General features: G+C 45.9%; 1 protein-coding gene across 1 annotated transcript; it reads left to right on the top strand.

The window, feature by feature from the left end:
- The first annotated feature begins 554 nt into the window (after positions 1 to 554).
- Dnase1l3 (deoxyribonuclease 1 like 3) lies at positions 555 to 25,885 on the top strand. Its single transcript, XM_038349981.1, has 8 exons — positions 555 to 819; positions 6,513 to 6,601; positions 7,966 to 8,055; positions 8,869 to 8,981; positions 13,771 to 13,883; positions 16,934 to 17,091; positions 23,874 to 23,970; positions 24,235 to 25,885. Exons 1-8 carry the CDS (start codon positions 664 to 666, stop codon positions 24,349 to 24,351), a joined length of 933 nt encoding a protein of 310 aa, XP_038205909.1. The 5' UTR covers positions 555 to 663; the 3' UTR covers positions 24,352 to 25,885.
- The last annotated feature ends 176 nt before the right edge of the window (positions 25,886 to 26,061 follow it).

A 26,061-nucleotide genomic window follows, 5' to 3' on the forward strand; every position in this document is an offset into this window, starting at 1 on the left:
CCTGTCTGGCTTGTGCGGCCCATCCCCACCCGTCATGGGGACTTTACTGCAGGTACCTTGCTTCTTTCTGATGCTTCTGAGGGACTCAGCCTGTGACACTTTTGTTCTCCCTAGGACCTCCATCTTGCCTTCCTCAGATCCCAAGGTATTCTCTGCCTTACTTCATCTAAACGGAACCTCACCTTATAACACCTCTGGAGATGGTTAAAGAGCCAACGCATAGATGCGTCCACTGGCAAGTAGTCTCCAAATCTTTATTTCCCCAGCAGATGGCTCCTTCAGCCCAGTGCCCTCTGGGTGGACACTTCTAAGTTCATGAACTGTCAGAAAAAGGATCATGGCAAGCTACCATAGGAGACATGTCCAGAGATCAAACTGATCCCCCACCTCCACCCCTGCCTGCTGAGATTATGACCGACTTTAAGGGGCTTGGTGCCTAAATTAAGCATGCACTTTCCTTACAAGGGCAAAGAAGACAGAGGACTCCCTAAAGGCCAACCCACTGTCTTCATTTCCTTGGGGATTAAAACCCATGATCATGAGTTCCTCAGAGAAGTGAAAGTAGCCCAGAAGGATCCAGTAATTCCTGTTATCAGCAGGCTTTATAAGTCAGTGAGCCAGGATCTGTCTCTTCATTCAGACGGACGTCCCAAGAGAACAAAGATGTCCCTGCACCGGGCTTCCTTGTGCCTCGCTTCCTTGCTGCTCTTCTCTCTTGCCCTCCATAGTGCCCTGGCCCTGAAGCTCTGCTCCTTCAATGTGAGATCATTTGGAGAGAGGAAGAAGGAAAACCACAATGCCATGGATGTCATTGTGAAGGTGAGTTGTGTTCGAGTCCTGGACACCCCTTACACCTTTTCCCCAGCGTCAGACTCAAAGGCCCTGAAATTTGCTCTCAAGATGAGGTAAGGACAGCAGTAACTACCGTTGCAATGACTGCCTCAGGTCCTGGTGCTTTCTGTCACGTCTTCAGACCAGGTGGTATTCCAGGCCTCTGCTGTTATCTGATGACATTTCTTCTTGTGTATTCCAAAGGTATTCTAGGAAGGTGTTGTGCCTTCCACAGGGGTGTTGCAAGGTTGTTGAGCAGGTAAACATGATGCTTTTGCCAGAGTCTGGCCAGCAGATAGTTCCAGCTATGTGCTGCCTTTCTGATGAGTTTAACTGAACATACTGAGTGTCTGTGTCAGGCACTATAAATACATGATCTCATTTGTCAACCTCACGAGCAAGGACTATTGTTCCCCGGTGGAGAGGATGAACTCAGCAGGGTGATGCGATGCTGGGTAGTACCAGGGAGGGGCCTTGAGGGAACTGGTGCAGCCTCGTCTGCTTCATCTTTATAATCGTTAGCAAAACGTGCATTCTCTCTCTCCTTCTCTTCCTCCTTCCCTCTCTATTCTCTCCTATCATCCCTTCATCCTTCTCCCCCATTGATCTTCCCCCAACTCAAAAACTCTACGCTTTCTCTGCTTGTGGATATTACTGTTCTTGAGTAATATGACCAATGTCCACGGAAACTGCCTACATTTTTCTAGAGTCAGTTGACTCTCTGTCCCATGGGCTGATTTATTTTTGATGCTTGGACTCTGGTGGAATGGCTATTACTTAAAAAAACAAACAAACAAACACAGTGAGATTAGGGATGTACTTCAGTTGGTAGAATGCTTGCTTAACATTTGTGAAGTCCATCCTTGGCATTGCACGAACCAGGCATGGTGTTGCCCACCTTGTAACTTCAGAGCTAAGGAGGTAGAAAGAGTAAGAAGATCAAAGGGTCAAGGTTATCTAAGACTATATAGCAAATTAAAGGTCAGCCTGGTCTACATGAAACTCTGTCTTAACACACACATACACAGAGAGAGAGGTGGAGGGGGAGAGAGAGAGAGAGAGAGAGAGAGAGAGAGAGAGAGAGAGAGAGAGAGAGAGAGAGAGAAGCTAAAGAGGCCCCCATGTGTGGTGAAAATGACAGCATCCCTAGGCTCAGACCCCATCTATCCCCAGAGAAACTCAGGAGTCCTTCTCTTCCCCGTGCTTCACATAGAGTGGGTTCTCCCACTGAGTGGCTGCTAAGGCTGGTGAGTGAAGCCCAGCAGAGCTGAGATGAAGCTGGTATTACGCTACTGTTGGACAGAGAGGACACAAGCAGAAAGCCTGCTCTGCTCTTGCCGAAATAGTTCTGGGTCCTAGGTGACTCTGTCCTTTAGAGGAGAAGCAAGAAGCTCTAGATACCGTGGTTTTACTAGGACAGCTGTGCCAAGCCTGTGGGAATCCTAACACCACGGCTGAATGGAGACATCTGACGTGCAAGAAAACGATTTTCCAGTTTCTTCACATGTAGCCTAGTGGCGCCTGGGGACTTAAGAGACTATCTACATTCCTAACTTATTCATCCCTGGAAATGTTGCCACACTCTTGGAGGCTGTGTGTTTGTACTCTGGTGATTCCGTTCCTCCACACAGCATCTCCTCTGAGCTGTGAGTCCCACCAAGTGTGCCTAAAGTCTTTGTCAAGGCTTTGTCCCATCCTCGTAAAGCCATTCTGCAAACAGAAGCCAATCCCCCGGAAACTACCAGAGCCATCTCGCAGAGCAGTGGCAGTTGACTGCAAATACCTGGTGCTCGATTAGCTAGTAGAGCTTGTATGGACCAAAGGTAAAGACACATTTGCCACCAGAAGAATGCAAACGATCCAAGTAGGAAAACATTCAATTCAGTGATGTAAATGTACCACGAGAGGGGCATTATGTACCACTAGAAGTTGTGCTTTAGAAGAGTATCGCCATCATTTCTCATGAGGTCTATGCTGGGCAAAGTCCCTCTATATATTCAAGGACGACCTTGAACTTCTAAGCCCCTTGCTTCTGCTTCCTGAGTGCTGGAATTAACAGCATTTGCTATCAAACATGGTTTATGCAGTGCTAAAGACTGAGCCAAGGACTTTTTGCATGCTAGACAAGAATTCTGCCAAATGAGTCATGCCTCATCTGCTGGTGTGGTCCCTTCACGGCTCTCACAGCCCTCTTTATAGTTGGTTACTCAGTGGGTGTTAGTAAGCTGAAGGCCAAGGGAAGGTGAGCAATGGGCTGTCTATATTACAGACTCCCTTCCTGGCCACGGAATAGCCAAGGAGATTAGCATGCCAAAGGCCAAGTTTCCTCTCTTGTATGACCCATTGGCAAAGCGCAAGAGTAAGCCAGGGCTCAGATTCCCTTTCCTGAGAGCACAAGATTTCCTGTTGACATCCCTGTTCCTTGCTTACCAAGCACTTCTGAGTCCCGAATCTCCAGCTGATACTGGTTTCCAGTTTCCTTGCTGTCTCTGGGAAGTTTTCTCAGAGAAGAGTCTGCAAGATCCTGTTGTCCAAATTCTCAAAATGGCAGAGGTTGAGGAGAAGCCATATTTTCTTCTGATTCCTGCTTCTTGGGAAGCGACTCCTGGTAGTCTTTTCAGAGCCAAGCTCTGGGTGTCCCCTTCCCTTCGAGCTTTCCTCGGTGCCAGATTCCTGCATGCTCACAGGAGGGCGTCGCGGTCTGGAGGGCAGATATGCTCTGCACTATGCTGCCAAAACCTCTGACAGCAACAGTCTGTGGTGGCGTGAGCATGGCTAGTGTGGATGGGATCCGGATAAGTGGTGCCGCTGATGCTCTGAGGGTGAGGGAAGGGACAGTCTGGAGAGGTCTAGAAAGATCTGGGGTAGAGACAGACTCACAAGATCCTACCTAATGTCTTTAAAGAGTAAACAGCATAGCATGGTGGGGAAGACTTAGGGTTCAATCCACTTCTCTACCATACTTCTTATGTGCCTCGCCGCACCGGGTGACTTACTCTCTGGCTCCAGTTGTCTCATCTGGAGCATGGACAGGATAACAAAGATGATCGGATCGTGAGGTCGAACTTGGACCCAGCACATAACACTGCAGAAAAGAATGATTATCATGTACTCTAAGGCCTGAGAAGGGTAACAAGCCACCCCCATCTAGCGTGCCAACCCCAGTACCTTGGACAGTCTAGCACAGGTTCTCGACCTGATGGATGAACAAACTCTGTTCAGGAGGATGTAAACTGAAGAACACAGGAGACTCACCAAGGCCCAGCTTAGTGTCAGACAACTGCAAGTGATTGGAAAGGAAAACACAAGATGACCAGGCAACTTCCCTCATGCTCTTACCCATGTGAGCGAAGGGCAGATGACACAATGTTGACAAGTTTGTCCCTGATGTAGTCTGTCTAGAGTAGAAAAGTGGGAGAGACCTATCATGGGTTGACCCTGGCTCTTCCCAACTATCTTTGAAAACCTGAGAAGTTACCTCAGCACTCAGAGCATTGGCTGTCTCAGTGCTAAAGAAGGACAAGGCTAGGGAGATGCTTGAAGGGAGATGCTTGCTGACCAAGCATGAGGAACTGACTTTGATCCCCCAGAACCCATGTGAAAAGACCAGGTGTAACGGTGCACACTTGTCATCCCAGTCTGAGGAGCAGAGACGGTGGGATTGCTGGGGCTCATTGTGCAGCTAGCCTAGCCTGATTTCAAGCCAGGTCCCAGTGAGAGGCCTTTTCTCAATAATCAAGATGGAAGACTCCTGAGGTTGACCTCTGGTCTCCATATGTTCCCACATACAAGGAACCACACCCATAAACACAGGTGCCCACCCCCCCCTGCATACACACACACACACACACACACACACACACACACACACGGTAATATTAAATAGAAATGTGAAAAATCCTTGCTTGCAGTAGGTACTCAACTACAGGGCCTTAGAAACAATAATCTACTACTGACCACCTGCCTAACTGGCACGGCCCTAAATTCTCACTCCATCTTACTTCCATCATAAAGGGTCAAAATGGGAAAACTGAATCAAAGAGTGTGTACATGTGTTTGTCTTTGTGTTTTGAGAAAGTGTCTCACTATGCAGCCGAGGCTAGCCTCAAACTCACACAGATCTTCCTGCCTCTGCCTCTTCATGCTGGGATTAAAGGTGTGTGCATTTTAAAGTCACTTCTAGAAAGGTCTGGTAGTTTCCAGTGACTGACCAGCAGGCTGGCTCGAGGCTGGCACATGGCTCCTGATGAGTATTTCATGGCCAGTGCTGTGGGTTTCACCTAGAATCAAGGCTTCCTGATCAGTCCTTAGTCCCAGCTTCCTGAAGTCTGCATTCCTGGTCCCGGGAATGTGGACTCCACTCTTGTGCAGACATAACTGGAGATGCTCTGGACATAGAGGCCCAGTGGCCCTCCATGACTTGCTTCAGCCTCAATGGACACATCCTGTGGAGCTGAGTCGCCAGCATCCTATTGCTCAGAGACACGTGGTTATCCAGGGGTGTGAGCTCTTTCTGCTCCCTGATGGCAGCTCACCCTGACAAAGTGTCTCTTGTATTTTTCCTCCCACTGAATTATTTCTAATCCTTTCAGGGACCAAAGGCTATCTCTTCCCAGGAGCCTTCCCTGATCTTCTGACAGACGCAATTAATTATTCACGGACATATCCAGCATGTCCATGGCTTGTGACTTTCATTTAGCACAAATTCTAATTTCCCTCCATTATACTGCCTTGCTTCCATTGGACTCTGAGTCTTTGAGTGACTGTATTTTAACAGCTGAGCGTAGTGGAACCTACAGAACTGAGCTGGAACCCTGGATTCCCCACCTGTATTGGCTGTGACTTTAGGATAATTGCTAAAATACTCTGAGTTTAGTTACCCTCGAGATCTAATGGGCTAACCATCATATCCCTCTTTCAGTGCTGCTGTGAAGTAGGCTCACAGTAAATGTTAGCTCTTATGTTGTTACCACTGTAATTACACCTTCTGAGATCTGTGGCACCCAGCCTAGTACCTTTACTCATTAAGGTTTAATATGTATTTATTGTTATCACCACTACAACCACTCAACCCAAGCTATAGGATGTGTAGGGTGTCACGGTCAGGAGTGTCTCTGGTTGGTTGTTTACATCTAGATGCCAGTGTGGCTATTTTCTAGCTGCCTGGCTGGATAATACGACCTTGTCTGAGCTTCAGTCTCCTCATCCTTAAGATGGACATACCAGCTGGGTGTGGCAGTGCCCACCTTTAATTCCAGCACCCTGGAGCTAGAGACAGGCACATCTCTGAGTTCCAGGCCAGCCAAGGCTATATAGTGAGACCCTGCCTCAAACAAAGAAATTAATTAAAAAAATTAAAATGGACAGAAAATAACGTAAACAGCAACAACCAAACCACTGGGCACATGATGCACCCCTGAGATCCTAGTTACTCATAACTGAGGCAGGGGAATCACTTCAGACCTGAAGTTTGGGACCAACCTAAGCAATGCGACCCTATCTCAAAACTACAGCAAACATCAACAAAACACAAAAGGGACACAACAAAGAGCTGTTCTCAGTTCAGGAAGAGATTTAGTTACACTAGCAAGCACCTGGCTATGGTGCTTGGAACCCAGCAAGGGCCTGATGAAAGATTTGGTGATTTACAGTAAACAGTCCTGGAAATTCTTTCTCTGCAGATCATCAAACGCTGTGACCTTATACTCCTGATGGAAATCAAGGACAGCAGCAACAACATCTGCCCCATGCTGATGGAGAAGCTGAACGGGTAAATGCGGAGAGGGATGGGCCCCCAGAGAGCTTAAAGTCAAGTGCAAAGGCATTCAACCTTTTGGGTCTGCTGCCCTTCTTCTCCCCATATGGTGAGCTCTACCCCAGGAATAAATAGTGATTGTTTAAAATCAGCCCCAGGCCGGGTGGTGGTGGCATATGTCCCAGCACTTGGGAGGCAGAGGAAGGCAGATCTCTGTGAATTCTAGGCCAGCCTGGTCTACAAGAACTAGATCTAGGACAGGCTCTAAAACTACAGAGAAAGCCTGTTTCTAAAATAAATAAATAAATAAATAATAAAAAAATGAAATAAAAATTAAAATCAGCCCCAGAACATTTGAGCAATTCCCTGGTGAGCTGGTAGACCTCAGAAGTGGCACTTGGACGAAACCTGAGAAACTTGACTCCAACTAGAAAGCACGAGTGATTGCAATGGTTCAGGGCCAAAGCAGGGATCTTTCTTTATTTTCTTTCTTATTTTTATTCCATTGTGTGTGTGTGTGTGTGTGTGTGTGTGTCCCATAACACATGTAGAGGTCAAAGAACAATTGGCAGGAGTCGGATCTCTCCTTCTTCGCTTTAGGTGCTGGACACCAAACTCTCACTGTTAGGTTTGATGGGAACATTTTTACCTGTTAGGCTGTATTGAAGACTAAAAGCAAGGATTTCTGATTCTGCCTGGGTCATCTCTTGTCTCTGTGATTCCCACCGAAGCAGGTTGAAGCTTGTGGGGCCTGAAATGAGAAGGTCTGGCCTCAAATCCTAGCCTTGTATTATTAAATCACACAGTAGGGGCCGGGTGGTGGTGGCACATGCCTTTAATCCCAGCACCCTAGAGGAAGAGGCAGGCATATCTCCGTGAGTTCGAGGCCAGCCTGGGCAGTTCCAGGACAGCCAGGGCTACAGAGAAACCCTGTCTTGAGTCTGGAGAGATAACTCAGATAGCTCAGTGATACCTGCTCTTCCAGAGGACCCAGTTCAGTTCTTAGACAATTGTCCAGCTCCAGGGGACTTGACACTCATGGCAAAACACCAATGCACATTTGTTTTTTTAAAAAAGAAAGCCTGTCTTAAAGAACCAAAAGGAAGAAGAAAGAAGGAAAGGAAGGAAGGACTATATTTGGTACTATATGTCAGCACTCAGGGTGTGGCGGCAGGAATGTGGGTATGGACATCTGTGGTACTATATGCCTCAGCGCTGGGAATTTGAAGGCAGGGGTGGAGGTAGGGGCAGCTGTGGTACCATACGCCACTACTAGGAATATGGAGGCAGGGGTGGGGGTTAGGGTGGGGGGCAGATGCAACAGAAATGTGTTTAGAGGTCTGTTTATTTTTCACAACACACTAAATTTTGTTTTTCAGAAATTCACGGAGAAGCACAACCTACAACTACGTGATTAGTTCTCGACTTGGAAGAAACACATACAAAGAACAGTATGCCTTCCTCTATAAGTGAGTGTCATCTGTCTGTACTGAATCCAAATGTATATGTTGGATCGGGGCCTGGTAGGGCAGAATGCACCTTTAATCCCAGTCCTTGAAAGGGAGAGGCAGGCAGTTTTCTGTGAGTTGTTGGCCAGCCTGGTCTACACAGTTCCAGGCTAGTGAGAGTTGCAAAGTAAGATCCTGTCTCAAATAAAACAAAAGCATTCGATTCTGGTCTCTAAGCAGTTATCATAACAGTCAGGATCTTGGCTGTCAAACCCATGCGCTGGGACTGGAAGCTCAGCTGCTGGAGGGCTTGCTTGCCCAGCACGTGCAGAGCCTGGCTCAACCCCCAGCACTGTGGTGACGCAGGCTTTCATTCCACTTGGAAGGTAGAGGGAGAGGGATCGGACTTCAAGCAACACGGCAAGTTCAAAATCAGCCTGAGCTATACAATGGGAGACCCTGTCTCAAAGCAAATCACCTAAAACTTTCACAAGAAAATTGTTCAATTATTAGCTAGAAAGCACAGAAGCTTTGTGACAACTACCGATTGGCCAGTAGTTCTTTGTCCTTTGTGGGGAAGTCCTGGCTCAGCTCATCTGAGCACAAGACGAAGGACTTTCTCTGGTTTCCTGCCATTCATCTGTTTAAAGTCTGAACATTCACCTCCTGTGTCCCAGACAGCACGTATAACTCAGATCCTCAGCTCATGGAGAAGAGCTGGTTCTACCTGTTCTTAAGGGAAAGACCCTCCCAAACTTGAGCCTGCTCTGGAAGCTACTAAAGTCAGGACCAAAGGATTCAGTGAGAAGAACTTCTTTCTTCCCCCTCTTCTAGGGAAAAGCTGGTATCCGTGAAAGACAAATACCTCTACCACGACTATCAGCATGGAGACGCCGATGTCTTTTCCAGGGAGCCCTTTGTGGTTTGGTTCCAGTCGCCCTTCACTGGTGAGACGATGACCCTGGATTAGCTGCTCTCGAGGTCACTGTGACCAAATACACGACACAGACAGCTCAGAGGAGCCGGGGAGATTTATTTATGTTTTAGAGGACTCATCCATATCTGGAGCTTTGTGGATTTGGAGACTGTGCTGAGGTGGAACATCCTGTCAGTGAGAACATAGGTCACAGGGCTTCCTCACTTCATGGTGGAGAGGTGTGGGAAAGGCAGTGGACACTAGGGATAACCTTGGAAGTCACTCCCCAGTGACCTGCTTCCTCCATCAAAGCCCCAGGTCTTAAAGTTTTCACAACCTTTCAAAATACTGCTGCCATCTGGGGACCAGGCATTCAACACACAGACCTCTGAGAGACATTTCATATTTAAACCATAACAGCCCATCTCCTAGTGACCTCTCCAGCAGCCCAGGAAGGAGCCCAGCCATGAGCATGTGTGACAGGCTCGCAGAGTGGTGCATTGTCTTATGTGTGATCCCAGCAGCTGGCCTGAGGGTACCAGCCTTGCTTTTCAGAATCCCAAGATGCAGGACCTTCTAGCCTGGATACTTTTCTCAGGATCATTGATAACTCCCCACCCTCCACAGATTGCCAGAAGGGAGTAAAACTAAACCGGGTGTGCTTTGACCCCCCAACAACACTGCTACTGGTCCATGTCTAATGGCCAGTTTCCTGTTATTCTTCCATGGACTGCAATGTAGGGACTAGGACTCTCCCCAGTTCAGATTTGAGGAGACTGGGGTTTTAAAGGAATTATCACTTGCTAAAGTCCAACTATTAAAATAGACGAGCCAGAATTGTAAGTCAGGCCACCGACCCAGAAGCCCATATTCCCAATCACCACTGAACTCAATAGAATGTCAAAATTCACCAGACGTGGTGGCACATGTGTGTACTTTCAGCACTCAGGCAGAGAGAGAAGGACCAGCAGATTGGGCCAGCCTGAACTATATGTGAGACCCTGATCTCAAAATACTATAGTTTGGTGAAAGCGCTCGTGCCTAGCATGTAAAAGGTTCTGGAGTCAATCTTGTGCACTGAAGGAACAGAAATAAAGAGTCAAGAATTAAAATTGGTTTATAGGTTTCAGCATGTAAAGTCAAATGCTTTTCACTACCTATACTATGTGACCTTCTGAGGGCCTAAGACTGACAAAGTCCATGCCCTCGTGACACCATATTGTTGCAGGAATACAGAGTTTGAATGAACAGATATATGCAGAATTAAAACAGGCCTGCCTGTCTCTATCCCGCACTGGTGAAACACTCAGAACTACAGAATTAACTATTTCTGCCCTGGGTTAATTAACTTAGAGGAGAGTACTTTGGGAAAATAACTATAAGAGAAGTGTGCAAATTCTCAGTAGAAAAGGAGAGGGACTATTGAGGGCAATGAGTGCAATTATCCTTTTATTTATTATCCAATTTACTTATGGCTGAGCAGGCTGAGCTCCACCTCCAAGTACTTATTTTTTCTCAAAGAGAGGCAAGACTTGCCGGGCGGTGGTGGCGCACGCCTTTAATCCCAGCACTCGGGAGGCAGAGGCAGGCGGATCTCTGTGAGTTCGAGGCCAGCCTGGTCTACAAGAGCTAGTTCCAGGACAGGCTCTAAAAAAGCTGCAGAGAAACCCTGTCTCAAAAAAACAAAAAAAACAAAAAACAAAAAAAAGAGAGGCAAGACTCTGTGTATTACTAAGTAGATCTAATTTTCCTGAGCCTCTACGCTCAGTCTTTCCTACCCTTCATCCTTCCCTTGATTCAGGAGTTTACCCTGTTGTATTAGGATTGAAAACAAATGAGTTAGCAATTTCATCCATTTATCTAACTTTCATTCATGAATTCAATCAAGAAATAGTTTTGAGCACCTCAGGGTGCCCGGTGTTGTACTAGGTAGTGCAGACAAGAAGGTGAATTGAAAATAGAAGCCTGGCTCCGTGGAGGTTTCTCTTGTGGATGAAGCATAGAAGGGAAGAGAAGCTTACAGCAGATGAAGGAGTAATAAGCAGGACATAGCAAATAGCGCAGAGGGATCTTAGAGGGACGACTAATCATGGCCAGTAGAGGCAGACAAGGTCTGTTACAATGCAGATGGCTGGAGGAGACAGGAAGGCACCAAGAGCCAAATCTCAGAGGTGGGAATGTGGTGAAGTGTGTAAGGGAATTACCAGAGAGGCAGAGCCATGAGCTGGAGATGTGGAGGTGTGGCTAAGGAGTAGGTCTCCCGCCTCCAGGGACAGCCTGCAGGTCTGAGGCCCAGCTTCCTGATGGAAAACAGTATCTTCAGTGTTGCATAAGGAAACACACACCAAAGCAAGAGTAACCTGGCATCTTGCAAAAAGGTGTGCCACAGCCCAAGCCAGGTGAGCAGGCATCCTGAGGAGGGACATTCATTTAGTTTTTATTTTAATGCAGGTGGTGATTGCGTCTCGTGCCATTGGTGGGAGCTTGACCTCACAGTCTGATGTGATTGGCTAGCTCATAATCAGTGTAAAGGAGAAGAGTTTGGTAGAGTAAGGGCTTGAGAATGTCCAGGTCTTGGGCAAACAGGCGCGCACATACACAAGAGGTTTACAAGATGGCAGAGGTTTATGGAATATTGGCCCATTAGAGGTTAGCTACCTTTGATAGAAAAAAACACCATTTTTTTCCCTCACATTCCCACTGTGGGTCTCAAGCAGTGCCCTCTTGTAGCCTCCACACATGGGGCGGGAGTGGGATCCAGGCAGAGAATGAGAGGTTGCCTCAGATCACAGCTCCTGCAGACAAGAGGGCAAGGCCTGACTACTAGGCCCATCTGGGGAACCACACTCAGGAGCTTTTGGTTCTCTCTTTCTCTTTCTCTCTCTGTTGTTTTGTGGTCTGGGTACAAGGTTTGCTATGTAGCCCAGACTAACCCTGATTTTTACAATCCTCCTGCTTCCTGTTTTCCAGAGCTGGGATTAGGGAAATATGCCATCACACCCTGATCATCATCTCCTTGTCTGTTTTGTTTTCGAGATACGGTCTAACATACTCCCGCCTGGCCTTGAACTCCTGACTCTTCAGCATTCCCTGCCCCCTCCCCTTTGAGTGATGAAATTGCAGGCCTAGGCAACCATGCTTTGTTTTATGTGATGCTTTGGATCTAACCCAGGGCTGTGTGTGTCTACGCACGTGCAGGTGCCCAAGGAGGCCGGAAGTCTTGGATTCCCCCACAAGTATAGTTCTAGTCAACTGTGAGCTACCCAGCATAGGTGCTGGGAAACAAACTCCAGTCCTTTGCCAGAACAGTACATGCTCTTAACCACTGAGCCATCTCTCCAGCACCTCCATCCTTTCTTGTTCTTTTTTTGAGACAGGGTGTTACTATATAGACCAGGCTGGCTTTGAACTTACAGATACAAGTTGCCTTCAACTCCCAAGTGCTGGCATCAAAGCCTTATACCCTTATGCCCTAAATTATTATATTATTATATTATTATTATTATTATTATTATTTTGATTTTCTTCTTGTTTGCAAAAGGACTATAAACTTGCCAGCCTCCATTTTTCTTTTTCCTTTTAATACAAAAGCTAAACCTGTTACCAAAGTCCTTGTTCAGGGGCCTGGCTCCAGATTTGCCCCCTGCTACCCTGAGAGTGCAGACTGAGACAGTGGTGGTAAAACGAGGAAGGAATTTGATTGTCAATGTGGCAACAACAGGAAGCAGACAAGTGTCCTAGCCCTGTCCTGGGGGATCTTGGTAAGACCTTGAGGTTATAGAGGAAAGAAGAAAAGCCAGGAGGGGTAGAATTAGACGTTGGTCAACAGTCTTGGTATGATGTCATGTGTAGTTTTATTACCGGCTCCCGGTCCCCTGGAGGACACTGTAGCTTCCTGGGGTTAGAACCGAGGTTTCTGTCAGGGCTTGATCTGCCTGCAAGGTTCACTGTTTCTGGAATACATCTCTCTGTCTTCAGCCTTGGGGGATAAGAGACTGGCTGTCCTATTGTCTCCTTAAATGGTGAATGTGTCAGCAAAGAGTCTGAGCCAGAGTTTAAGATAGCAGAGGAGACAGATGCAAAGCAAATGCATGGATTCCAGGCGTTCATCTTCCTTTAGCCAGGCCGTGGACATCTACAGCCCCAGAAGACGGCTTTAAACAAAAGTAGTCACTAAGTCCTGGTTACAAGTAACCTTTATTTATTTGTTGTAGGTTATTTTTTCATTTTTTGAGGCATTCTTCTGTAGGTAAGGCTGGCCTCGAACTCTTCCTCCTCCTCCTGTCTCAGTTTCCTAAGTTCAGGACTACAGCTATGTGCCTCCCTATCCAACTGGATTTATTACTCTTAGAAAGAATGACATAGCCATAAAACAGAAATAATTTTCAGTACTCCAAACAAACCAAGAGAAAAAAAATAAAGATTTGAAAAAGGAAGGGCAGGTGAGATCACAAAACACACACACACACACACACACACACACACACACACACACACACACACACGGGCTGTTAAAAAGGAAAGGAAAGGAAGGAGAGCTAGGAAGAGAGAGAAAACCCACAGTGCCCACAGTGCCAGGCGTGACCACGATCACCAGCTTCCTCTTAGCTGGGGAGGAGCGCAGGTTGGAGAAAAGAGTCTTTCATGTCCTGAAAACAAGCAGCCTGGTGTCACTAAAGCACCGGAATCTCAGCCACCGTCTCCAGCCCTCTGTCACGATGCCCTCACAATGCAGCAGTGTCTCTTAGAGGGGCCTTCTTCTGGCAGTATTAGTGGGCCCTCAACGGGTAGTGTGCCACCTCCTATTTGTTATTCCTCAGCTGTCAAGGACTTCGTGATCGTTCCCTTGCACACGACGCCTGAGACTTCCGTGAAAGAGATTGATGAGCTGGTTGATGTCTACACGGATGTGAAACGGCGGTGGAAAGCACAGGTGAGGGCCTCCGTGCTTGTCCCATTGCCATCAAGCAGCACCCAGTCATTCAGTAGAAGGGTGAGGGGGTGGAGTACATGCAAGCCGCAACTGAGGTACAGCCTCATCTTAGGCTTTTCCTTAGCCCTAAACATTCTTCTTGCTAAGACTTCACTGGCCTGTCCCTGTGGGTCCTGGGAAGTCATGCTCTGCTGTGTGTATAATGGATGCCAGTATTATTAACTGTTTGGTCCTAAGGCCTACACATTGTGCTGAGACTACACATGAACAAGTGGACTTAATCCTCTCAATAATCCAACAAGGGGCTGAGGAGATGGGTCACTTGATAAAGTGCTTGTCCTGCAAACATTAGGACCTGAGTTCAGTCCCCAAAAACCGTAAAACAAAACAACCCCTCCCCCGCCCCACACACAGAGTGCTGGACATGCTGGTGCAAATTTACAACTCCCATGTTGAGGACAGAGGCAGACAAGTCTTTGGAACTCAATGGTTAGTTAGTTTAGCATCCTTGGCAAGTTCCATGCCGGTGAGAGATGCAACCACAGAAAAAAGAAAGCAGCGATACCTGTACCCAAGGTTGTACTCTGGCCTCTACAAGCACACACACGTGTACCTGAACTGTGCACACCCACTGCACACACTAAGTCATCCCACAAGCATACACACATGTACCGGCACTGTGCACACCCACCACACACACTAAGTAATCCCACAAGCACATACATATGTGTACCTGCACTGTGTACACAACCACAAAAGGTCATTAATCGGTCCCAATTTATAACTAAGAACAGTGAGGCCTAGGAGATCAGGAGTGTTTCAGAGGCAAGTGGCAAGATCATGAGAAGGAGAAGCAATTATGGTGTTCACTCCTCAAGAAAACCATCACCTCTCATTTGGAAGATAGAGACACTGTCATCTGTGGCTCTGCGGGTTTGAGGAAGTGCTCAGACGGCTCTCCTGCCAAATTCCTCTTTTCTCCTTTCGGAATGTGATGCCGAGAGTCCCTCTTTCTCCTCAGTTCCCCCACTCGAGGTGCAAAATGAGTCAAGTGTGGACACAGCTGGTCAGAACTGACCATCAAGAGGGCCAGGGGTGCATTTCATTGCTTATTTGTAAGTTCCAAAGTAAATGATGAGTCCACACATTCAGCAAGAATACATTGAGTATCTGGGAAAGAAACCGTGGATGATGGACCTTCAGGAAGGCAGACTGAGGTTTGGCCCTGGGTTATGTTGCTTAATCCCTCTGGTTGTGTGGCCTAGAACAGCCCGCTTAATTGCTCTTGCCTGTCCCTGCTGTGGTTCATGGTGTTTCAAGCCAAGTCAGTTTAGCTTGGTAAATCACTTCCTGCTGACTGGGGCACATAGGGATAGCATTCTGTCTTTATGCACCTTAATCTCAAGGGAAACCCTAATTGCAGAGGTCAAAATGAAATGCTCTTAAGGAAAACTCTCAAGTCAGCAATCATCCCAAACAATAGCACAAACAAGGAAATAAGATGTTTCCTCTGTAATTGCAGAATGTTAAAATTCTCTTTCCATGGCCTATGGGGGATGGGACGCTTCCAAATCTTGGTAGTATAGGGTGGAGAAAGGCAGGTCATTGCTTCTCAAAGGATCGAGTTTTCATAGGAATTAGTTTCTGTTCTCCATACACTAGGACACAGAGAGATGTCAAAATAGCCATCACCACATTACCCCAGTAAAGTTGGCTCGTCCACATTTGCTACAGTATTTATGTGAGGGGGGATATCTTAGCTGGATTCCAGTGTTTCTTGCCTACCTATGCGCAGCAGGTTACAGAGATACTGTGACTAAGATCAGGATGGCATTGTGGGGCAAGCATCCTCTCTCCCACTCCTTGTTCTCACTGCCAGATCCTTATCCAAACTCTGACTCACTTGGAACCTGTTTGTTCTTCTCTTAAAAAGGGAACACAGATGGAAACTGTGAGCTCGCTAGTAACATAGCAGTGCCCCAGAACCCGGTGCACGAAGTAACTCTGGCCTGTTTCTCACTGTTCAGGAGGCTGCAGAGTCAATGTCAGTGTGGAAGAGCCAGGATGTTCCTTCTGGGACCTCTGTCCTTGGCCTATAGATACTCACCTTCATCTGCTGTCTCTGTGTTGTCTTTCCTCTGTAGCTTTCTATGTTCTAATCTTTATTTCTCTAATTTAAATTCATTTGTTTATTTTTGTCACGCTGGGGATCAAAGCCAGGACCTCCTACTTGCCTGTACTCTACCATTGAGCAAACCCAGTCCTGTTTCTATATAAGGGGCCACCCACCTGGCCTCATTTTTTTTAACCTTAATTATATTTTAAAAGTTCCATTCTCCAGCTGGGTGTGGAAGTGCACAGAGATCAAGAGGTGGATACAAGAGAATCAGGGGCCCAAGACCATCCTGGGCTACAGAGCTAATTTGAGGCACGCCTAGATTACATGAGACTCTGTACGTAGTCACATTCTAGTGTATCAGGACCAGGAGTTAAAATTGGGATGGATGGGTCAGTGACATGGTTCAGGGAGTAAAAGAATTTGCTGTGCAAGTCTGACAGCCAAAGTTATATCCCTAAAATCCACAGCAGAAGGACAGAAGAGAATCAACAAGTATATATATATATGTGTGTGTGTGTGTGTATGTATGTATATGTATATATAGATACATACATATATGTTTATACATATATATGTATACACACACACTAAACACATACACACAATAATAAGTTTAAAAAAAACAAAATATATTGGGAGGGGTCTAATCCAAGTCCTGAAAGACCTCTTTGGGTGGCAGTGGTGCATGCCTTTAATTCCAGCACATGGGAAGCAGAGGCAGGAGGATTTCTGAGTTCAAGGTTAGCCTGGTCTGCAGAGTGAGTTCTGGTACAGCTTAGGGCTACACAGAGAAGCCCTGTCTCCAATCTGAACAAAACAAAAAGACCTCTTTTTTCACTGGATATGAAAGGTGGGGCCCTTGCCGGTGGCTGACAATGAAGTCATGTATTCCAGTGCTTGCCAAGTGATGGTTCTAAAACATGTCTTTCAGAATTTCATCTTCATGGGTGATTTCAACGCTGGCTGCAGTTATGTCCCCAAGAAGGCCTGGCAGAATATCCGTTTGAGGACTGACCTCAACTTCATTTGGCTGATTGGGGACCAAGTGGACACCACAGTCAAGAAGAGTACCAACTGTCCCTATGACAGGTAGGAGCCTCTACAGAGGCTGCTTGGTCCGTTTGTACCAGGGCAGCCCGACCCCTTCAGCTAGAGAAAAAAAATCAGTTCCATTTCAGGACTGTTACTACAATTTCTTCCCTGGGGGTGTTGTAAGAAATGCCCCTTCCCCAGTCCCAGTTATAAACCTGGGTAGGATTCACGCCCAGGGAACCCATGAGTTTGTTGGCCTAACTTAAGTATCATAGGTGGGGGTTTACTCGCTGGAATGTGAATGCTCCCCTGCCAGAAGGCCACACCAGGAAGTTTTTACCCAGCGGAGATAATGACTTTTCCACAGCTCCATAGATAAAGCCTGGATTCTCTAGTCTTCCCAGGCTTGTATACTCTATCCCTCTCAGAGTCCATGGGCAGTTGGGGATGAGTTGCATACATGTGGTTGGGAGGGGCTGGATTCACAGGAAAGAATCTTGTGACCCTCCCTACCCCTCTATGTGGGCATGTAAACAGTCAATAAGCCCAACTGGGATGATCAAGAGGGCACAGCTGACTGCCCATGGTGGTGGTCGTTTGGCTTGGAGGAGAGCCCTGTACAAGGATGCTCTGGTTCTTTATGCAGTGTGTGGAACTACATGGCTTTACGTGGAACTAGTACTACAGCTTAGCAGTGGCCAGCACTGACTTTGACATCAGATGGGCCTGAATTCAAGTCCTGACTCTACCATTTCATGTGTTGTGACCAAAACTTACACTCTTCGTGTTGAATAGTCGTTACACTATTCGTGTGGAATAGTAGGCAGAGGCAGGTGGATCTCTGTGAGTTTGAGGCCAGCCTGGTCTAGAGAGCGAATTCCGGGACAGGAGTATTACACAGACAAACCATGTCTCAAGCAAGCAAGCAAACAAACAAAACAAAACCAAAAATAATACCTGAGTTGTGGAGATACAATGAGAACTAAATGAAATAACACATAGAAAGCTTTTAACACAGTGCCTGGCATGTGACAAGTGCTAAATACATTTGTATGTTTTTAGATGGCACCTAGAGCATCCAGGTAGGTATGGCCACAGAAAATTCCTGTGCTATCACCAATTCTATCCCAAACATATACCACAGCTGGTCATCGCACCACCATCACTGGTGAGATAGACAGCCTACGTGTATATCTTAACCAAATCTTTATGATCCTCAGGTGTTTGATAAATCAAAGTAGGGGAGGTGGCTCAGTATGTAAAGGTACTTACTACACAAGCGTGGTGAATTGAGTTTGATTCCCAGAACACATGTGAAGGTTGGAAGGAGAGATTCAGCCTCACAAAGCTATCCCTTGATCTCACACGTTTGTAGTAGCGTGCTCCCCAGTAAATAAGTAACTTTAAATTTTAAAATGAGCACATTTAATGCAACAATATTTATACTTTGATTTGCTTTTTTTTCTTTTGGTTTTCAAGATAGTCTTTCTCTGTGTAGCAGCCCTGACTGTCCTGGAACTTGCTCTGTAGACCAGGCTGGCTTGAATTCACAGAGATCTGCCTGCCTTTGTCTCCTGAGGCCTGGGAGTACAGGCACGAGCCACCACACCTGACTTGAATACTTTTAAAATTATTACTACACGTAAATGCAGTTACATGTGTTTAAATAATGACTATTGTTGTAATTTAAACTTACCCTGTGGTTTTTTTCTTTTTTAATTAATTAATTTTTATTGTATGTGCATTGGTGTTTTGCCTGCATGTATGTCTGTGAGCGGGTGTCAGAGGGAGTTACAGACAGTTGTGAGCTGCCATGTGGGTGCTGGGAATTGAACCCAGGTTCTTTGGAAGAGCAGTCAGTGCTCTTAACCGCTGAGCCATTCTCCAGCCCTCTCTTCTTTCAAGAACTGTCAGCTTTGTTCCCTCAGTCAGGAGGGAAGTGTGGGTGCCTAAATTGTGTGAATATCAGGGACTATCCGCAGTAGAAGCCACAAACAAGTGGGGGAACCGCACTCCCACGGGGCCTGCTGTTCTCATCCCTCAGCTGGCTGAGGAAGGAGTCTGAGAAGGCCATCGGCCTGGGGCCCTCACTTCTCAGGCCTGGAGGTCTCCTCACCGCCTTTGTTTCTCTTGGGGTTTCTGAGGCTGCAGATTAATTTTTGGCTTTTATTGTGCCAGCCCTCAAAAACGGAAGCCCAGGGCGAGAAGTTATAGCCTCCCAAGCACCCAGGCCTCTCTTCCCATTTTCAAATGTTTCAGCCAAGCTGGGCAGATGGCAATGGCTTACCCAACCATGTCAGCTGTGGGATCTTCAGCAGGTCAAACCCAGAAACCAAACCACCACTCAGAATTGGGAAAGCTCAGGGCAGAGCCATGGAAGGGCAGTTATCACTAATTAGGCAGGACACTAAGACCACATAGACCTACCTGTTTCACTTCCCATGTCATATGCTAGAGTCCACTTCCTCTTTTTGTATATTCGTGCATGTGCGCGTGTGTGGTGATGGTGGTGAAAGCAAGTGAGTACAGGTTCATGTGCCCGGAGGTCAGAGAACCATGTCTGTCTTATTGCCTTCATACAGGGTTTCTTATTGAATTGGAATTCTTTTGTTTAAGCCATCAGAGAGCTCTGGGGATCTGCCTGACTCTGCCCCAGTGCTGGGGATACAGAAGGGCACAGACATGCCTAGCTTCTGATGTAGGTGCTGGACAATCAAATCTATGTTTTCTTGCTTTAGACCAAGCCCTTCTTACCCACTGAGCCATCACCCCAGTCCTTAAAGTCTGTTGATAATTTGAATACCACATTTTCATTTGGTGTCATAGCTACAAATTATCTTTACATTCATTTCCCCCCTCTGTACTTTCCTTTCAATTCATCAATTTCTCATTAAAATAAATGAACTCATTTTAAAGAAAATATCATGATACTGTACAAAGTAAGACTATAGTATCACTTGCCATTGGTCAAAAGTTACTAAACAGAAGCCCAGGAGAAAGTGGTCATTCTAGAGAACACTTGGAGGTGGCAGTTTGCTCTTCTCTTGTTAAAATGAGGAGTTAGGAAGGTTTCCAAGACAAGCTGGCACTGATATGAGGTTTTTGCCAAAAACAATCAGGTCTAAGTGAAAAGGGACAGAGAGTAGAACAACATTCTCATACTACAAACCATTGCTGTATTGGGTGGCTCATACGTGAAGTGTGTTCTTATGCCAGCTGCATTTGCCATGCTGGGGCTACAGCCCTGTGATCACAGGGCTTTCAAGGGACTGGTTCTGCTTTGAAACTGTAGGCACCATCCTCTAGGGGAGTTTCTGGCTTGCTTTTCTGTTGCTGTCATAGACAGTGTGACCAAAGGGAATTTGGGGAGGAAAGGGTTTGTTGTTGTTTTGGTTTATCTAGAGAGAGAGAGAGAGAGAGAGAGAGAGAGAGAGAGAGAGAGAGAGAGAGAGAGAGAGTGTGTATGTGTGTGTGTGTGTGTGTGTGTGTGTGTTGGTGAATGCGTGTGTTGCATGTGAGTATGTTGGTTCAAGCACCAGGAGACCAGACAATATGTCTGTCTTATTTGACATAGGTTTTCTTGCTGGTTATAGTCTGTTGTTAAGGGAAACCAAACCAAGAACTTGAGGCAGAAACCGAAGCAGAGACCATGAAGGGATGCTGCTGACTGCCCTGATCCCTCTAGTGACTCAGCTACTTTTCTTTTCTTTTCCATTTGTTTATTTTTCTTTTACTGAAAATAGATTTTTTCCATACAATATATTCTGATTATGGTTTCCTGTCTACCTACTCCTCCCAGTTCCTCCTCACCTCCCCTCCTTCCAGAAAAGCAAACAGGATTCTAAGGAACAATAATAAAATACAAGAAAATAAAACAAATCAGAAGAGGACAAAACAACCAAACAAGGAAAAGAGCCAAAGAAAAAGCACAAGAAACGTACATATGTTCAAATACATAGGAATTCCATAAAAACCCCAAACCAGAAGCCATAACATATCTACAAAGGAGCTGTAAGACAGAAGAAAAATAAAGTCCTGGCTTAATAGTATGGCACAAAGAACCCCCAAAGATGCCGCTGAGTTTGTTTTGTGTTGGTGATCCACTGCTGGGCATGGGACCTTCCCTTAAGAGTAGTTTCCTCAGTGAGACTCCTTGGCGAAAACTAAATTTTCAATTGCAGCTGACTCTCAATTGGAAATAGCTTCTGGGTTAGGTAGGGATGGGGGCGTGTAAACACATCTCCTTTCAGCTCTAGGACCCCATCTGGTGCAGAGCCATTCAAGCCCCATGCATGCTGCTCTGTTGTATCCAGAAGGCCTTAAGTCCTTGTTGTCCTCTGTCCCCTTTGGCTCTTAAACTCTTTCTGCCTCCTCGCAGTTTCCTGAACCTAGAGAGAAGGGATTTGATGGAGATTTCCTTTTTAGGGCTTTCCCAAGGTCTCTCACTCTCTGTGTCTCTGACTGTGGGTCTCTGTATTTGTTCCCATCTGCTTTAAAGAGGAAGTTTCTCTGGTGATGGCCGAGCAAGGCACAGATGTGTGAGTATAGCAGAGTGTCATTGGCAGTCATTTTATTGCTATGTTCCTTTAGCAGAACAGTAGTATTTGCTTTTTTCCTAGGTCCCTGACCTATTCAGTTTCAGGTTCTTGTTCATTAAAGCAGTGTTGAGCATGGGTTCCATCTCATGGTGGGGGCCTTAATTCAAATATGATATTGGTTGGTTACTCCCACAAGCTCTGTGACACTATTGCACCAGTGTATCTTGCAGGCAGTCACTCAGACTGAAAGTTTCTAGCTGGGTTGGTGTTTCCTTTGCTCCCCTGGTAGCATGCAGAGTACCTTCCAGTACCATAAACACTAATCCATAGAGGTAAAGGCTCTAAGTAGGCACCAGCTCTACTTCTCTGTGTTCAATGAGTTGTGTTGGTGTTGTCTGCAGTAATAGGGCCTAACTGCTATTTGTGGAGAGCCTTGACAATATCCTGGCTTGTTTGGAAGTTCCCATGACACCCTGTTGGCTAACAACTTGATTGGGTGTAACCCATTCCCAGTACTTGAAACTTAATCTGGTGATGAGAGATGTCCAGTTGGGTCGCCATCGCCCCCATTATTTGTCAGTACCTTCGTGTGTGTGTGTGTGTGTGTGTGTGTGTGTGTGTATGTGTGTGTATGTGTGTGTGTGTGTGTGTGTGTATTATATGTAACAGGAAACTTCTGCTGTATTAGGTTTCCATAAGATTTCTCAAATGGACCCTAGTTTTAACTGTTCGTCCCTGCATTCCCTCCCTCTTTCTTTTCTTTCTTCCCTTCCCCTCCCTGTCTGATCCTCTCATTTCAATCCCCCCACATCATCCATCCATAACTATCTATTCTATTTCCCTTTCCTGGGGGGAGTTCATCTCTCCCTTCATACCTTACTCTCTACCTAACCTTCGTGGTTCTACAGAGTGTAACTTGCTTATCAGTGACTTAACAGCTAACATCGACATAGAAGTGAATATACTATGTTTGTCTTTCTGGGTCTAAGTTACCTCACTTAGAATGATTTTTGCTTAGTTCCATTCATTTACCTGAAAATCTCTTTTCTTCCTTCCTTCCTTCCTTCCTTCCTTCCTTCCTTCCTTCCTTCCTTCCTTCCTTTTCTTCTCTCTTCTCTCTCTTCTCTTCTCTCTCTCTCTCTCTCTCTCTCTCTCTCTCTCTCTCTCTCTCTCTCTCTCTCTCTCTCTCTCTCTAAAGAATTCCAGACTGTGTAAACTTGCCTATCCTGGAACTCAGTCTGTAGAACAGGCTAGCCCCTATCTGAGAGTAATTTGCCTGCTTCTTCTTCCCAAATGCTGGGATTATAAGTGTACACCACCACCACCCATCAGAAATTTTCATTTTTTAATAGCTGAGTAATATTCCATTCTGTGAATTACTACATTTTCTTTATCCATTCAACCATTGATGAATATCTAGATTGTTTCCAATTTCTGGCTATTATTAATAGAGCAGGAATGAACATAGCTGATGGATGGATGTTCCGTTCAATTCCCATCTTTCTGATTAAACTGCCACACTGATTTTCATAGTGGCAAACAAGTTTGCACTTCCACCACCAATGGAAGAGTGCTTCCTTTACTCCACATCCTTATCAGGATGAGCTGCCACTTGGGTTATTGTTCTCAGTCATTCTGACAGGTGATGGAATCTCAAAGTAGCTTTGATTTGCATTTCCCTGATGATGTTGTTGAAGATTCTGCCACTTTTTCTGGTGTATATTTCTGGCTTTTCTATAAAAAAAAATCAGGTATCCATGAGTGTGTGGACTTATTTCTGGATCTTCATCTCTATTTCACTGATCAACATGTCTGTTTTTGTGCCAATACCATGCTGGTTTTATTATTATAACTCTGCAGAACAATTTGATAGTAGGGCTAGTGATACTTCCTGCAGTTCTTTACTCATTTGTGAGTGTTTTATCAATAATTTTGATAAACAAAACTGAACTTCAGCTCAGACCCACCTGCCTAGGTCTAGTACCACTCACAGTGGGCTAGATCCTCCTGTATCAATTAACAATAAAAAATACCCCCACAGACATGCCCACAGGCCATCCTGATGAAGAAAATTCCTCAAGTGAGGTTCCTTCTTCCCAGATATTTCTAGCTTGGTGACAAGTTTACCAAAACTAACCAGTCAAGGTTGCAAGCTAAACTTAGTTGTGGACACAGAACACCCACTACACGAAAGGGAAAGGCTGCCCAATCAATTCCAGAGTCAAAATCAGCCCTCCCTTTTATCTCAGAAGTTCACAGCTTTGACTAATTCATGTATCTATTCCCTTGTCCTCTCTCTAGGATTGTGCTTCGAGGACAAGAGATAGTCAACTCCGTGGTTCCCAATTCAAATGGCGTCTTTGACTTCCAGAAAACTTATCAGTTGTCTGAAGAGGAGGTAAGATTACCACCTGGTCTTTCTGGTCCACCAGCCTGAAAATGTGGGAGGGATGCTCTTGAGTCTAAAGACCTAGAATTCTATGATTGGAAGGCCTGCCAAAATTTCCCAGCAGCAGGACCAAGAGCAACACTCATCAATTCTACCTGATGACCTCAGATATTTTATCTTCCCTCTCTACTCCTAAATTTGGTCATTGCTAAGGCCATGATATGTCCCAGGCATACCCTAACCCCCAAATCTATTTCTATTTTCCTCTTTTAGGCCCTGGATGTCAGTGACCACTTTCCAGTTGAATTTAAACTCCAGTCTTCAAGGGCCTTTACGAACAACAGAAAATCTGTTGCTCTAAAGAAGAGAAAAAAAGGCAATCGCTCTTAGGTACCATGGTGCCATTTTTTTTTAAGTCACTCCTTGCTTCTAAATAAAATGGCTCTCATAGGTCTAAACTATCTGCACACTCTGCACACTCAGGAATTAAGAATGGCCGGGCTAATTCCATTGTTTATCTTAGTTCATTCCACCTGGAGCCAAATTGGGAGAAGAGTCTTCTGTTATGCCTCTTTGACCCCACACCATCACTAGTACCTACCACTAGTTAGGTAGCAGGTCAAATGTCAGCTGTCAGCCCTAGCTGTCAGTGCTCACAAGACAGTCCAGTTTCCCAGAAATGAGCAGAAATGTCAAGACTCAAATCATACCTCATGATGTCTCAGTCAGACTCTGCTTCATCCTGCTGGGGTCGGGCAATTGTGACATCTATCAGGAATGAAGAATGAGGTCCACTCCTACTGTGTAGTCCTGGCTCCATTGTCCTAACTCGATCAACCTAGTAACCTCCAGTGTCACCCTTTTCATTTTCAAGTAAGAACACTGTCCATTCCCTACCCACAGCCCACCCCTTCCCCACGGACCACACCTACCCATAGACCATATCTACCCTACCCACAGCCCACCCCTTCCCATAGACCACCCCAACCCATAGATCACCCCTACTTGCCACCCACCTCTACCTACAACCCACCCCTACCCATAGACTACCCTTACCCACAGCCCATCCCTACCCATAGACCACACCTATTCAAGACTACCCTTACCCACAGCCGTGCCCATAAGTCATTGCCATGTCCTGAGCTCAGTCTTCAGACACCATGAAGGTTTCTAAAGAAGAGGGAAAAAAAGGCAATCACTCCTAGGTACCATGGTGCCATTTTTTTTTTTAAAAAAAAGTCACTTCTTGCTTCTAAATAAAGTGGCTCTCATAGGCCTAAACTATCTGCACACCCAGGAATTAAGAATGGCCCAGCTGATTTCATTGTCCACCTGAGTTCATTCCACCTGGAGCCAAGTTGGAAGAAGAGTCTTCTGTTACGCCTCACTTTGCACTGGATGCTCCAAAAGGGTCTTCCCTTCCTACCCCCTTTTCCCTTTTCTCTTCTTCCTCCCCCCAACTCCCTGAAGAGGTTCTACCTTGTGTTCACTGTCCTCTCCCAAGTGACCCCTGTCTCATATCCCGTGTCCCCGCTACCATATTTACCACATTGTATTTGTCCTGGGGCCAGCACCGGAGCTCACTGAAAGTCCAGGAATGGCAAATTCCATTGACTGACTTGGACTTGAGGCTTTGTTCTCTCTTTGCCACTCTGGAAACCAGCAATGTAGCGCCATTTTGCTTATATTCAGGGTGCCCATTTTTGTGTATTTTGCTTTGTTTTCCATGATATTCTTTTTTTATTCTTTACTTTACTTGTACATGAACAGGAGCAGTGAAAAGCAATGGCACTTCTGGCTCTACTCCTAGTGTCTTGTCTCAGAAGCAACCTTTTCACACAGCTTCTGTGGTCTTCCTAAAGGTGTTCATGCATAAATGAGTACCATGTGTAATCTTAAGAAATACAAAATGTATCACACTGTACATATGGGTCTATAAGTTGTTTTTTTCCCCTTAGTATACTGGTGACCACGTGACTTTGATGTAAGAAAAAAAGGCCGTGAGTTTTGTGCTAGTCAGCATCATCATCCTGGCAGAAGCCTAAGATCACCTTTAAAGGAGGGCCTGTGTTGTGACTTGTGTCTCCAGAAATTTCAGTC

This window comes from Arvicola amphibius, chromosome 12, assembly GCF_903992535.2.
Source record: "Arvicola amphibius chromosome 12, mArvAmp1.2, whole genome shotgun sequence".
NCBI lineage: Eukaryota > Metazoa > Chordata > Mammalia > Rodentia > Cricetidae > Arvicola > Arvicola amphibius.

Coding starts and splice junctions, on each gene's coding strand:
- Dnase1l3 (XM_038349981.1), top strand. CDS start 664: ATGTCCCTGCACCGGGCTTCCTTGTGCCTCGCTTCCTTGCTGCTCTTC. Junction 6,602..7,965: donor CTGATGGAGAAGCTGAACGG/GTAAATGCGGAG, acceptor TTTGTTTTTCAG/AAATTCACGGAGAAGCACAA. Junction 8,982..13,770: donor GTTCCAGTCGCCCTTCACTG/GTGAGACGATGA, acceptor GTTATTCCTCAG/CTGTCAAGGACTTCGTGATC.